Source organism: Balaenoptera borealis (genome assembly GCF_965194805.1).
Source record: "Balaenoptera borealis genome assembly, chromosome: 5".
In the NCBI taxonomy this organism is placed as follows: Eukaryota; Metazoa; Chordata; class Mammalia; order Artiodactyla; family Balaenopteridae; genus Balaenoptera; species Balaenoptera borealis.
The window spans coordinates 123,631,122-123,646,235 of NC_138862.1; the positions used below are offsets into that span (position 1 = coordinate 123,631,122).

Consider the following 15,114-nt stretch of genomic DNA (forward strand, 5'->3'; position numbering starts at 1 on the left):
TGTTGTTTGGTAATTTTTCAACAACAGAGAGCTCAAAAAAAAAAAAAAAAAAAGCAAGCTTTTGAATATCTACTTAGAGAATTAACAAATAATTTATGACAGTTGTAGTCAATTGATAATGAATTACATGCAACTTGCCAAGGATCATAGCATCTCTCTCTTTCTCTCTCTCTCTCGCAGTTGTTTCTGTAGTTCTCTGCTTTGGTCCAATTCTGCTTCTCTGTTTTCGTCTTCTGTTAAAGTTGTCCCCCCCCCCCCCCCAGTACATATCTGTTCTCTCCCTCAAGAGGATGTATGAATTTTTGTTTCCATTGCCAGTGTCTGCTCCCAGCATTATTTGACATGCTATGACTTTGCCTCTTTTACTCCCCAACCACCCAACTGGAAAGAAGGAAAACAAGAAATAAAAGAGCTCCTCTGTTTCTTGCCTCAAACCTATTTCCACTTTCTCTTCCTCATTAAGATGTCTTCCTTGTTTTTTCTCTTCTCTCATCTTCTCTGCAAATAATATCTAGATGGCAGTTGTGTTGCAGATAAAGTAAACATTTCTCAGTTATGATTTTTCCTTTTGTTAAAGCAAAGGGAAAGATGAAATAGACATTATAAAATGTTTATTTTCCATTCTGGGTTTTGGAACATGGAGGATATAGAGATTTGTAGTATGTTTTGTATGTTCCTTTAGTATAAAAATCATGTATATATACATATATAATTTATATATTTTATATATTTTTTTATATATTATATATATATTTTTTTAATTAATGGGAAGAACGTCCACTCAGTATCTTACAGGCATGGTTGTGTCTGGTTCAATACCAACGAAGAATCTGCTGCTCTATATTTTCTTTGTCTTAAAGGACGAATTGTTAATTCTCCTGTTAAAAGCAAGGAGGACTCTTGGAAAATACTGAAGGGAATGCTGAAAACCTGTGATTGCTTGTAATGTATGAATTTTAAATTAAGTGCCTCCATTTATTTTCTAGGTATAAAATAATATCATTAGATGCTTGGCGTGTAGACATAAGCAAAAACAAAATAACCAGGGTTGACCAGAAGGCATTATATTTCTGTGGATTTCCTACTTTGAAACACATCAAACACAAAGTCAGTGGTTATTTAGTTCAAAATTTTTTCACTTTATTGAATGTGAAGTGATTATGGAGAAAAAATTAAATTCTATGACTTCTTTTAAAGTTTTTTTTGAAGAAAAGTGGGGTTCAAGTATTCCAGCAAAGCAGTCGTGGAGAAAACATGATGTTGGAAATCTTAGTGAATGCAGAATCAGATGAACTTGTAAGTATTTTCTTCATTATATATTTCTTTGGTGCTTATTATGCGTAAAACTGTTTTAGCTGCAACATGTTTTCCAAAGTGGTATAACATGTAGTAACTCCAGAAGTTCACAGGAAATAAGGATAAAGTAAAGAAACATTTACACAAATTAAAGGACATGTGACATAATGTGTCACATAATTGTGACATAATGAGCAAAAAAAATGCTGTAGGAATTGAAGAGGAGATGAGCCGTGTGAGCTAAATATTAAGTACAGATCTGTAGGTGAGAATAGGCTTGAGCTGGGTGCTAAAAGAAAGATTATCACAAAGAGGAAAAAGCAGGGGAAAGGTATTCCAGTTGAAAAGAGTAACATGAGCTGGGAGTTATAGTAAAAAATCAATGTGATACATTATCTTATTTTTTTTAACCTTTTTGTTTGTCTGAAATTTTTCTTAATACTTTTTCTTTTTTTGGAGTAAATGTGATGTATTTGAGGAGAAGGAATAGATAAACCTGACTGAAGCAGAGGACTTGTGTTGGGGAATAGTGGAAGATAAGGTTGAAAAAAACAGATTGAGGCCAGATTATGGAGGACCTTGAATACCAGGCTAAGGAGTTTGGACTTATTTTTTCATGACTGTTATCTTAAAATTGGTATTTTCATAAAGATTAGTTTGGTGGCAATATAGTAGACTAAAGTGCATAAAAGAGAAATGGAAGAAAATGGAAAAGCCTGCAAGTTGAGGTTGTGGTTATAGAAGCCTTAGACAATAAGGACATAAACTGTGGAAGTGCTAATAGATCTAGATGAACAGGACTAAATAAAATTCACAAGTTTCATCATTTGTTCAAAAATAGGGGATGAAAAGAAAAAGAAAATATTAAATATGAATCACTCTTAGATATCAGACTAATTAACTGAAAAACAATTACTGTTTATTGGAATAAAGAAGTTAAAATGGGAGAGGCACTGGCTTGAGGGGATTAATGATCAGTAATAGAATTTTAAGTTGGTGCTAGGACATTTAACTGGAGCTGCCCTTTCAGCCTTTCTCAACAGGGTTCCACAAGAGGTTTAAGCCCTCTTGCCCTAAGTCATCCATTCGTTTATAATAGATTAATTTACCTTTTGTGCATTTAGAATGGTACTAGTTATGTACCATCCTTGGAAGAATTGGGGAAATACGTAGTCAAAATTGTTTTTTGTGTTCTGTGGTTCAGATGAAAAACTTCAGTCAAGAAAGGCAACTTATACAAAGTTGAATACCTGGAGCTAGAGCTTGTAAGGCAATAGGGATATGTAGGGCGTTAGCAAGGAAGTGATGGCTGGGGCCTCAGGGCTCATTTCCTTGAAGAAAGGGAATTCTCAGGGTTCAAGGCCCCAGCATGAGGAAGTACCCATGGGTGGAAAGGGTGGAAAAGGAACCAGTAAAAGTTACATAGTGTTCAGAGAAGAAAGAGAATAATTCCCATGTTTAGTAGTGTCACAGAAGCATGGAGTAGATGGTACATACAGTTCAAGAAGAGTGAAAACTAAAATAAGGTCTGTGAATTTGTCCTTTGGGCATCATTACTGGACTTTGAGAATTTCATTCCCGTAGGTTGTTGGAGGCAGAAGTCCAATTCCTAAGTACTAATCCGGGACTTGTTAGGTGGGAAGTCGAGGTAGCAGGTCTTAAGCCCTTGGTTAAGAAGTTTATCATTGAAAAGAGGGCTAGAAACATAACTGTAGGTAAAGAAGAGGCAGCTCATTTAGCAAATCCGTACAAAAGAAGAGAGGTAGAGCTAAAGAAAGGAGCTCTTAAAGGCACTGTAGAGGGAAAGGATGTGAAGTAATAATGGATTGCCTCTCGGGCTTACAGGAAAGGATTAATCTAGGAAAGAAGGACAACTTTTCCTTCAAATGAAGGGAAGTATGGGAGAATGAAATTAGAAACAGATGTATAGAAGGGAAAAGGATAATTAAGGGAGCCTAGTTCTAATGTTGAAACTTGTTTTATTTATCAGAGTAGTCATTCTTTTGTATGTTCACTGTAAGAGATGTCTAAATATAGTAAATAAAATAAAAAGTTACCCCCAAAAGTCTAAAAATAGTCATCTCTATTTGTTAAAGAAGTATTTGCTAATAATGATTAAGCATAATGAAAAGAAAAAGTGTGAATCAAAATTTATATTTCACCTTCACTTTCTACCACAAAGTTGTTGTCTAACCAACAGTAATAATAATAATAATAATGTTTCCTTTTAAGAATTTTTACTTAAGGTATTATTCCATACAGAATATTTTTACAGTTGTCCCTCAGTATCCATGGGGCATTGGTTCCAGGACTCCCCACTGATACCAAAATCTGTGGATGCTCAAGTCTCTTATATAAAATGGTATAATATTTGCATATGACCTACACACATCCTGCCTTATACTTTAAATCATCTCTATTACTTATAGTACTTAATACAATATAAATAATTGTAAATACAATGTAAATGCTATGTAAATAGTTGCCAGCATTTGTTGAAACTTTCTGGAGTTTTTTTCTTTTTTTTTTTAAATATTCTCCATCAGTAGTTGGTTGAATCTGCAGATGTGGAACCCATGGATACAGAGGGCCAACTGTGCAGCATTTTATAGTTTACAAAAGCTTTTCTGTATATTATTTTATCCTTAAGTAAATATTGTGAGGTAGATGTTATAACTTCTTCTCATAAAAGAAAACAGACTCAGTGGGATTAAAGGATTTGCCTAAGAGTCCATAGCTGAAGAGAGGCAGAACCCAATTTTGGACCTGTGGTTTCTAACTTGAAATAAGTCTAGTGTTCTTATTTAATTATACCAACCACAAACTGAAATGAATTACGTTTTTTAGATTCTGTTTTATGCTATCTGATTATTTGATATGAAATAATAATAGCCCTTTTCTAGACCTCTATGCTGTTCTTTTCACTTTTCTCAGTTTCCATGAGAAAAATAAGCTGATAATCATGAGAATAATAGAATCATAGAATTTTACAACTGGATGAAATTTTGTGAAGCAACTAATCCAGCTCATTAATTTTACAAATTAAAAAACTTAAATGGAGATTGGAAAAGGGACATTCACTCAGCTAGTTAGCAGCAGAACTAAGAACCTAGGTTTCTTGCTGAACATTATTTCTACTAATGTTGGCTATTATTGTGAACAGTAATACTCACATTATAGGTCAGTGTTCTTCTGTTTGATTTTACTGAAACCTGTTTTCTCGCCAAGTAATTTCATTTAGGATTAAAATCAGTGGGCCATCCTTCACTAATAACTGCCAGTGCTGTTGAAAAAAGGAGAAGGAGGCAAGCTTCCTAGGGTTGAGATGTTTATACTGCAGAAAATTACTTTTAAGGTGGTCATAGTTCCCTTCTAATAAGAAGAGATTGGCAGAGGGGAAGGTAAAGTTGGTAAACTTACACAGATTCCTAATAAATTAAAGAATAAAGGCAGATAAGTAAAAACAACTGAAAATTATTTTTTTTTTTTTAAGAAAGAGGACTTCCCTGGCGGTCCAGTGGTTAAGACTCCATGCTTCCATTGCAGGGGGCTAGGGTCCAATCCCTGGTGGGGGAACTAAGATCCTGCATGCCGCGTGGCGTGGCCAAAAAAAAATTTTAAATAAAAATAAAAATAAATAAATTAAAAGGAAAGGGAAAAAAACAAAAATCTAAAAGAACAGAAATCCTGGAAAATGTACTAGAAAGACAAAGAGTAGTTGGCAATAAAGGCACAACTTAGAGAAAAGAAATTTTAAAAACTGAATTCAAGTGGATGGAATAATTAAGTGGGAATAAAGCGGAGAAGAGCAGTTACTAATAGGGAATAATTGGCCTGAGCCATCAAATAATATTTTATATCTGTTTTAATTATTAAGGCATGGTTTTTATAGATTTTAAATACACTGTTATAAACACAAGCCAGTTTTAATTATTTAATTTTACCTCTGTAAAATTCTCTCTTGGACCTAAAACATGAATGAACTTTTCTGCTTTTACTTTAAGAGTGTAGAAAATATAGCTTCATCAGTGCTCGGGAAGTCTCTCTTTGTTAATTGGCCTCATCTTGAAGAAGCTAGAGTTGTTGGTGTATCAGATGGAGAAACTAAGTAAGATTTTATTTATAATTTTTAAAGTTTATATGTGCTTTGCTATTTGTTGGCTTTTATTCATACATTTTAACTAATATAATATTTGTAAAATATTTACACTCTATAGTGAAAATGAAAGTCCTCTAATCATACCACTCCAGGTTCAACCACTATTGACAGTTTATTGTACATACCTTGAGATGCATATTTTTTTATTAGTATTTTATTTTATTTTTTAAATTAATTTTTATTGGAGTATAGTTGCTTTACAATGTTGAGATGCATATAATTTAGATGCATATATTTTTATTAGTATTTTATTTTATTTTTTAAATAAATTTTTATTGGAGTATAGTTGCTTTACAATGTTGAGATGTATATATTTTAGATGCATATATTATTTTTTCCCTTTTACCTTCTTTTCCTTTCAGTAGCTTGGAAGTTCTGTATCCTAATTCTTTTCTACCGGTTATCATTATAAATTAGCAAATATATTTCTCTTTCTGACAAGAATAAATAGCATATGTAACCTTACCTTTTCCATGCCTTTCCCAGGTTTCATTTAAGTAATATATTAAAAAACACGTATCTTCTATTCTAAAAATAATTTCTTAACATTTTATTCAAGTTCAGAATCATTTTATCGGTGATTATTTAGACAAGCTATTCTTTGTCATCTTTTACTTGGTCTGATATCTTGTTCTTTTGTTATTTTTCATGTCTAGAACTTTCTAAAGTAATTTTTTTTTTCAGAGAAAATGTGAGGATGTTAATGTTTTCTGAGTTATTACATATCCAAAAGGGTTTTTTTGTTGTTTTTCTCATGCATAGGTTTAGAGTTAGAGGCCTAATCCTTTTTCCTTAGATCTCTGCAAACGCATCTCAATTGTGTTTTGTTGCGTAATTTGGTTGATGAGAAGTCAGTGCCAGTATGAATCTTGAACGTTCTTTTTTAATCATCAAAATTCAGTTCCCCTGCCTTTTTGATGAAGTCCAGTTTATCAGTTTTTAGTTTTATGGATCGTGCTTTTGGTCTAAGAACTCTTCACCTAGCCCTAGGTCCCAAAGAAGATTTTCTCCAAAAAGTTTTACAGTTTTACCTTCTCCTTTTACATTTAAATCCATGATCCATTTTGAATTAATTTTTATATAAGGTATGAGGTTTGGGTCAAGTTTCATATGTTTACCTATGACTATTGAATTACTCCAGTACTATTTGTTGAAAAAACTCTCCTTCCTCCATTAGTTTGCTTTTACACCTTTGTCAAAAATAAGTTGAGCATATTTGTATGGGTCTACTTGTGGGTTCTCCGTTTTGTTCCATTTGTCTCTATGTCTATTTTTTATGCCCACACCACATTGTCTTGTTACTGTAGCTATGTAGTAAGTCTTAACCTTAGGTAGAGCGATTCCTTCTTTTTTTTTTATTTTTCAAAATTGTTTTAACTATTTTTGGTCCTTTGCCTTTCTATATATAGTTTAGAATAAATTTTTTTATATTTATAAAAATCTTTGAGAAATTTTGATAGGAATTGTACTAAACTTATAATTTGTGGAGATTTGACATCTTTACTATGTTGAGTCTTCTGATCCAAATGGATAAATGAAGATCCATTTATCTCTCCATTTATTTTAATCTTTGATTTCTTTTATCACTATTTTGTTTCCTCAGCATACTGAACCTGTACATGTTTTGTTAGATTTATACCTACCTAAGTATTTAAAATTTTTTGGAGCAACTGTAGGTAGTATTATGTTTTCAATTTCAGTTTCCCCAGCTGGTATATAGAAATATAATTGATTTCTGTATGTTGAGTTTATATCCTAGGACCTGGCTAAACTTACTTCCCTGCCTTTTTTCTTAAAGTCCAAGCCAGTTATTTTGTAGAATTCTGAATTTACCTAGTTATTTCCTCTTAGTGTCATTTAAGTTGGTCCTCCATCCCACATGTTTCCTGTAAACTGGGAGTTAGGTATAGTGGCTTGATTAGAATCAAGTTAAACTTTTTTAGCAAAACTACTTTATTGAATTTGAGAGTATTAATTCTTTAAAAATTTATATTTTTATTATGTATTTAGTTTAATTTCTTATAGAGAAAGAATAGTAATCTGTTTTAAATTTTGATTAAAATTTTTTACAGGTGTTTGTTCTGAAATTCATATTACAGTTTTAAAAAAAGGAGGCTTTTTGTTTTTTGGTTTTTTGCTGTTGTACCATGTAGAAAAATCTTTTCACTTTGAAGACTCACACTACTAGAACTCTATATTAAACCACAAATTTGGGGGTAATATAATTTTAATTTTTAAGGTTTTACTTGGAAGAACCTGCAGGAACACAGAAGCTTTATTTGGGAAGAACTGCACCACCCTCTAAAGTGGTCCATCTTGGAGACAAAGAACAATCTAACTGGACAAAAGAAGTACAAGGAATTTCAGAATAGTGAGTGTCATAAATAGTATTTCATGTCATTGAACTAGAATGTGGTGGTCTCATGTACTTTTTTTTTTTTTTTTTTAAGAAATTCACGTTCTTTTATTTATTTATTTATGGCTGTGTTGAGTCTTCGTTTCTGTGCGAGGGCTTTCTCTAGTTGCGGCAAGTGGGGACCACTCTTCATCGCGGTGCGCGGGCCTCTCACCATCGCGGCCTCTCTTGTTGCGGAGCACAGGCTCCAGACGCGCAGGCTCAGTAATTGTGGCTCACGGGCCCAGTTGCTCCGTGGCATGTGGGATCTTCCCAGACCAGGGCTCGAACCCGTGTCCCCTGCATTGGCAGGCAGATTCTCAACCACTGCGCCACCAGGGAAGCCCCTCATGTACTTATTTTTTAACTTATTTTCCACTTAGTGTGATTACTCTGAATACTGACTGCATCTTCATTTTATGGTCTAAAAAAGAAATGAGTTCTTATTTAAAATAAAATCTGGTTAGCAGCAGTTAGAGCCTTGCCCAGTTTGTCACTAAAATACTTCATGATATACAAAAAAAAAAGAAAGAAAAGACATAATCACTTACACTAGGAATACACAGTTCATAAGTTGCCTGAATTTGAGAGTTAATTTCACTAACCATAAGGCCATTGAATTTCTTGGCCACTTGTAACTAATAAAAATAGGAGGGCATATTCTCCTTTGTTCTTCACCCTTCCCTCCTCCCTACTCCCCTACCCTCCCTACACCCAAGTCCTTTATGCTCTGAATTCAGAAATGCAAGGTCTATACCAACCAAGTAAGGAAGAAGCTAACCCTCCTTGGAATGCTGATTTGCAGGGTGCTTTGTGTCCCATGATCCCACCCTAACAGTACCTCTCCTTTTTCATCCGAACACTAGAATTCCCTAAACCAAAACAGAATAATAGAAACTGGCAGTGGCACATGAAATGGTGTTATAAATGTATATCCATCAGCCCTCCTGTTTAAACTGTAATAGCATCCATTGATAAATGGGAACTCAAGGAGATAACCTCTTCTACAATTATAGGGGCTAATACCAGGCCATAATATCCTTATTCAAAGATGATTAAACAGGAAATATGTAAAAAGACCATGAAAAGCTATCCAACATAAAAGGAGATGAACATAGCTGTCAGGGGGAGAAGTGGAGCATTTTTGGCCTCCCAGTAGTGTAAGTTAGATACCCCTGTCATAGCTCACATCATTCTGAATTTTCTTTTATAGCACATAAATAGAATCGTAATAATAAATTTATGAGTGTGGTTACTTTAATGACTCTTTTCATAGATATTAGGCTCCATAAGGGTAGGGAACATATCTGGTTTTTTCACCATAATTTTAATTTTGCTATATAAAATATATGTATATATAATAACATTATTTAACTATATACTATGTAACTATATATAGTATATATTATATAATACAGATATATTTGTATAAACACATATACAAAAATAAAATTATGATTTCTATAATGAGTAGATGTGGCACAGGACTAGTTGCTCTGCGGCATGTGGGATCTTCCCAGACCAGGGCTCGAACCCGTGTCCCCTGCATTGGCAGGCGGATTCTTAACCACTGCGCCACCAGGGAAGTCCCCCAGCACTTCTTGTTTTCAGTTTTTTGTTATAGCCAGCCTAGTGGATATGAAACACAGGAGTTTCTTACAACTCTATGAGTTCTTATTTAATCTTACAGACTTTGGGAAAGGTAGCCACAGGATAATGCAAAAAGTCTTAAGTTAGGTACTCAGAACTGCTAGCATATTTATTTAAAGTTTATTTAAGCATTTGATTATGAGTTGGTAGTTTGAATGTGATTATCATCTTAGAATATATGCACACTCATACACATCTATATTTCTTTTTTATTTTTTCTTTGAGCTACCTGAGAAGAAAAGGAATAATAATAAATGAAACATCTGCAGTTGTATACGGTCAGTTACTCACAGGTCATAAATATCAAATAAATCAAAATGGTGAAGTCCGTCTAGAGAAACAGTGGTCAAAACAAGTTCTTCCATTTGTTTATCAAACTATTGTCCAAGTAAGTCTCCATCAGGTCTCAATTCTATCTTAATGTACACTGTTGCACACTGTATAAAGAAAACACTATATCATATTAATATGCAGCAATATATAATAGATATTATCATTTAATGTAATTTGCAAAATACTGTAGTGTTTAAAAGGAGTATAACATGCTCAGACACTCATTCTGTGTATGGTTAGGAAGCTTTTCTTTTGTATTTATTTATTTTTATTCTCAAAAAAGGTTTGCTTTAAATAAATTAGTAAATACAAAAAGCATTTGCTTTTGTATTTGTGATCTTAGATGTTGTAAGGGGACAAAGTTTTTTAAATGCATGTAGTGATCATGTAATTTGGGGGAAACAGTATAGCATAGTGATTAAGAGTACTGACTGAGTTGACTTCTCAGCCATGTGACCTTGGGCAAGATCACCTTCTTTCTGTGCTTTAGTTTCCTCATCTATAAAGTGGGACTAGTAATGGTCTCTGCCACAGAGGGTTGTCTTCAGGATGAAATGAACTAATAAATGTGTAAAGTACCTAGAAAAGTGTCTGGCATATAAGGAGATAATAAATTTTAGATTCTGGTATTGTTATGTAGAAAATCTTTACATTTGACGTTTGTAGACAGCATAGTCATAATCCCATAGGAAAAAATCTTGATATGCAGTCTATAGAAATTTTGACTGTGATGATTCACTTTTATATTTCATTCTACATAGGACATCCGAGCTTTTGACTCCCGTTTCTCCAATATTAAAACATTGGATGACTTGTTTCCTCCGAGAAGTATGGTCTTTATGCTGGGAACACCCTATTATGGATGCACTGGAGAAGTTAGTACCTGTTATTATTACTAATTAAATTTCTTTATGGTTTCAAGTTAATACAGTTATTTAACTTCTCTTCATTTAGGCATAAAATAAAATGTAATACTGAAGGGGAAAAAAGAAAGAGTTCATCTAATTTATAAACACAATATTTGGCTACATATCTTTAGTGTTGAGCACACTGAGATCAGGAGGTGGTGGAAGAAGAATTCAGATTCTAATCTCTTTTTTCGTAGGTTTACTTATTGTGGTAGTATGGATGAAGCAATTCTGAAATTATTTTCAATGTATTATTGAGTTGATGAATTTATAAATGTGTTGATGTTTTGGGAAACTCCAGCTCTTACATGGGAAAAGGTACTTGTAAGTATAGAACAGGAGAATGCAAGAAAGAACCTGTGGGGACAGATTAGAATTGGAGGTATTAATGTGAACTCATGATTGCTAAAATACTTTATACGGGTGTATGTGTATGTATATAGGCACATGTATATGGGTATATTTATGTATGTTTGTAGATAAATGAATGCATATGTGCCTATACATACATATATTTTCTAGCCCTATTTGTTCATAAGGATTGGAAGCAAAGACACCCTGGTAGCATGTAACACTCCGATCTTGATCTCTATCACCATATCCCACTAAAAGGAACTGGCCTTCTCAGAGAAATGGCTGAGGCAGAATAAGTACAAGATGAGCCTAGAACCTCTAGTTATGTGGGAAAGCAAGGGGGTACTCACAAGAATGATGTGAGCATATCACAAACACAGGAACCAGGTTGAAGAGGCTCCTACCAGCCAAATCTGGGACTGTTTAAGTACCAAAATAATAGAGTACATATTGAATTATAAACCATCAGGGACGGGGAATAGGAATGCATGATTCCATAGTGATAATAAATAGGTAAATAAATGGAGAAAGGAAAGGGTTTTGCTTATATTATCATCTCAAGGATAATTGTGGAGGGGATGAGGGAGTTGGAAAACCATCATTTAGCAAGCATTATGATTCAGATTGAATCAGGCAACAATCATCATTGGAAGCTAAATCTAAGGGGAATTTTTGACCAGGAGCAAGATATTTTCATGGTCTTAGAAAGTGTCTCCCCACAGATTGTTTATTTAGTTGCAAGGAAAACAAAAAACTATAATTGTGCAGTAAAGAAATTAAGCAACATCTTGATTGTATGATCAAAATTAATATAACAGTGAGGAACAGATGAACACCATGTACCTCCAGATGGGATACCCTACAAAGGACACATCCTCTGTGCACTATTCTGGCTGAGAATATATAACATTAACCTAATCATGAGAAAGCACTAGACAAATCTCAAATGTAGAAATGTTTTTAAAAAGTCAGGGTAGAGAGGGAGGAATGAACTATATTCTTCAAAATGTCAGTGTGTAAAAGACAAAGGCTCTGGATATATTCTAGATTAAAAGAGGCTAAAGAGATATGACAAATAAATGCAATATCTGATCCTTGCCTGATCCTGTAGTAGAGGGAGTAAAGAGTTTTCTATAAATATAGGTCACTTTTAGGTCAACTGACAAAACTGGTATATGGACAGTGGGTTAGATAAAAGTATTGTGTCGTAAATTTATGTATTTAATAACTGTACTGTGGTAATATAATATCCTTCTTCTTAGGAAATTTGCACCAAAATATTTAGGGATAATGACATGATATATATAATATACCCTCAGAAAGTTTAAAAAAATAATTATGTGTATGTAAATACACACATAGAGCACAAATGTTAAATGGAGTTAAATGTCGATAATAGGTGAATCTGGGTAAATGTTCTTTGACTTGTTTTATTTTTGCAACTTGTTGGTAGTTTGAAATTATTTGCAAATTAAAGTTAATTTTTTTTAGAAAGGCTGGTTAACAACTGGTTAAAGCAAGGTACAATGACTCAAATTTATAATATAAGCACATCCACTTACAAATTCGAAGAAAATTTCCACTATCTACTTTTATTGTCTTACTGTATTTCAGAAATAATAAACACTATTCAAATAAGTAGAAAAACAAGTAAATAAAATGTAGTGAAAGAGACTAAAACATACTGGGATTTTTTTTTTTTTTTCCCCTCCAAGGTTCAGGATTCGAGGGATGTGATTACAGAAGGCAGGATTCGTGTGGTCTTCAGTATTCCATGTGAACCCAATCTTGATGCTTTAATACAAAACCAGCATGTGAGTACCATAGTCCGTATTATTTAATTTAGAATTGATTACCTTTAAAAATGTTAGAAGGATATTTTTGGTCCCTCCTTTGAATTATTGCAAATATTTTATTTAACACTGATTAAATTCTCTCACAGTTGCATCTAATATTAGTTAAAAATAAGTGGAATCTGTGCTCAAAACTTCATGCAAATCTTTGGGGGAAAAAACTGCTGAAATCCCACTATTAATCTATAATGGTTGTTGTTAATGGTTGGTAGTGTGGCTTGTGGGATCTTAGTTCCCTGACCGAGGATTGAACCCAGGCCCTCAGGAGTGAGAGCCCGGAGTCCTAACCACTGGACCGCCAGGGAATTCCCAGTGGCACATTGATTAGCATACCCTCTGGGAATAGACTTGGGTTTTTTTTTAAACCTTTCATAATTAATCAAGGTCTGCATTTTTAGTTACAAGTAACAAATGACCTTCTTGCAAAGGTTATATGTCTCTACTCAGCTAAAGATGAACAATCCCTAGAGAAAATTGGGAAACTGCACTTAAGTTCATGGCACCCTTTTATTTTTCTCTGTTAAAATAAGGGGATGATCCCGATATCTGTCATTTGTTTTTATTGATTGATTAGATAATTAACTTGACTGAAATTAATTCACATTCAGCCAACCGTTGCTACTTATATTTTATTTTTGCTAGTAGTAAAAATCTAAAACTTTATTTCCTGTGAAATGAATTTAAGGCATTAGGCATCAGCATACCCATGAGGAGCCTTTATGGAAAGCAGAGAAGTCCCTAAAGTCTTGCCATCAGGTCTCTTTTGGAGAAATAATTCAGAAGGCATAGTCAGGAAATCTGGAGAGTGGCCCTTTAGATGAAGAAGCTGGAACTCTTTTTGGGAGTCAGTGGAGGCAGAAGAACTTGTTGCTTCATCCCTGGCTTTTTTTAGATCTGACAGAGCCTCCCCAATTCTAAGGGTACAGTGTTGCTAGGCATACCTTCTCCAGTATACTTTCTTTCTCTTTACATATCTTCTTTATCTTTTACTCAAGCCTTCTTTCTCTACTTTTTATTTTATAATTTCTAGGATATTTGTGGTGATTTAATTAACTTTAACTATACCGTAATCCAGTATTTTTCAAAAGGAGTACTAATTGTATTTTGAGCAGGACTACTATGTATTAAATAGGACTGCCCTGTATATGGCAAGACAATTGGCATCTTGGTCCCTGGACACTAAGTGTTCTTAACCTGTGTCAATTATTGTAACTGAATGTGCCTCAACACATTTTCAGATGCTTATTAGAAAAGTGGTACTACCTGTGATAGAGAACTATTGCCTTAATTCTTCCTTTCTATTCTGAAATTATTTCTAAATCTGATAATATTTTTGATTGTGTTGCATTCTTTACTAGCATATTAATGTATTTTAATAGTGACTTTATGTTCCAGGCCACTAAAAAAATTTATCCATTTAGGGGTCATTGTAGACATGATCATTAAAAAAATAATGGTGGAAAATAATTCCTTACCAATCTCTGTAAATTTTGCTTTGCTGATGATAAAATATCCTTACATTCCCATGAAATAAGAATATAAAATATTTGTATAATTTATTAAATATAGTATATTTATAATATTTATATATTCATTTACATGAACATAGTATATGAAATCCGTATAAAATAAGTATGTATTATTATTATTACATACATAATGTTAAGAGTATATGGTAGCTTACCATAATTGGTACTGGATTTGTAAGTAATTTGCTTCCTGGTTAAAAATTGTATGATCTGATAATTTTTTTTTTAATTTGACTGTCTTCATAGTTTCTTCCCGTAAGTACACAAATAAAGGTTACATTTCATTGACTGAATTATATTAACAGTGTATTAATTATGAGCCTATTCATACTTATTTTCATATGATAATAAATGATTAGGGGAAACAAATATTACTTATATCTATATATGAAGGACACTCAGTTTTGCTCAGTAGCAACTATTTTGATGACATACTCATGTTTTAATTCAATGTAATAATTATCAAGACCTCAGTTTTTCCCAGGTATTTTACCAGTTCCTTCACCAGGTCCTTCTTAGAATATGAAAATTAATTTTTAAAAAATAGTTCTTGCCTACAGAGTTTGCCATTTAGTACTTACTGTAGAGTTTATTTCTTGAGGCAGTTTCACAAACTGTATGTTTCCTCCCCCTTTCA

The 15,114-nt window shown here is 33.3% G+C and overlaps 1 protein-coding gene across 8 annotated transcripts in view; it reads left to right on the forward strand.

Annotated features, from left to right (window-relative positions):
- Positions 1-15,114, forward strand: part of XRN1 (5'-3' exoribonuclease 1) — a 99,497-nt gene that overhangs the window by 34,228 nt on the left and 50,155 nt on the right. For all 8 annotated transcript variants that reach the window (XR_014245136.1, XM_082393764.1, XM_082393765.1 and 5 more), the window contains exons 17-23: positions 987-1,107; positions 1,198-1,296; positions 5,301-5,404; positions 7,695-7,826; positions 9,726-9,888; positions 10,595-10,708; positions 12,811-12,909. Coding sequence is in view for 7 of the 8 variants with exons in the window: in XM_082393764.1 (XP_082249890.1) it covers positions 987-1,107; positions 1,198-1,296; positions 5,301-5,404; positions 7,695-7,826; positions 9,726-9,888; positions 10,595-10,708; positions 12,811-12,909 (832 nt within the window). In the remaining variant the exon portion in view is untranslated. The remainder of the gene's footprint in view (positions 1-986; positions 1,108-1,197; positions 1,297-5,300; positions 5,405-7,694; positions 7,827-9,725; positions 9,889-10,594; positions 10,709-12,810; positions 12,910-15,114) is intronic.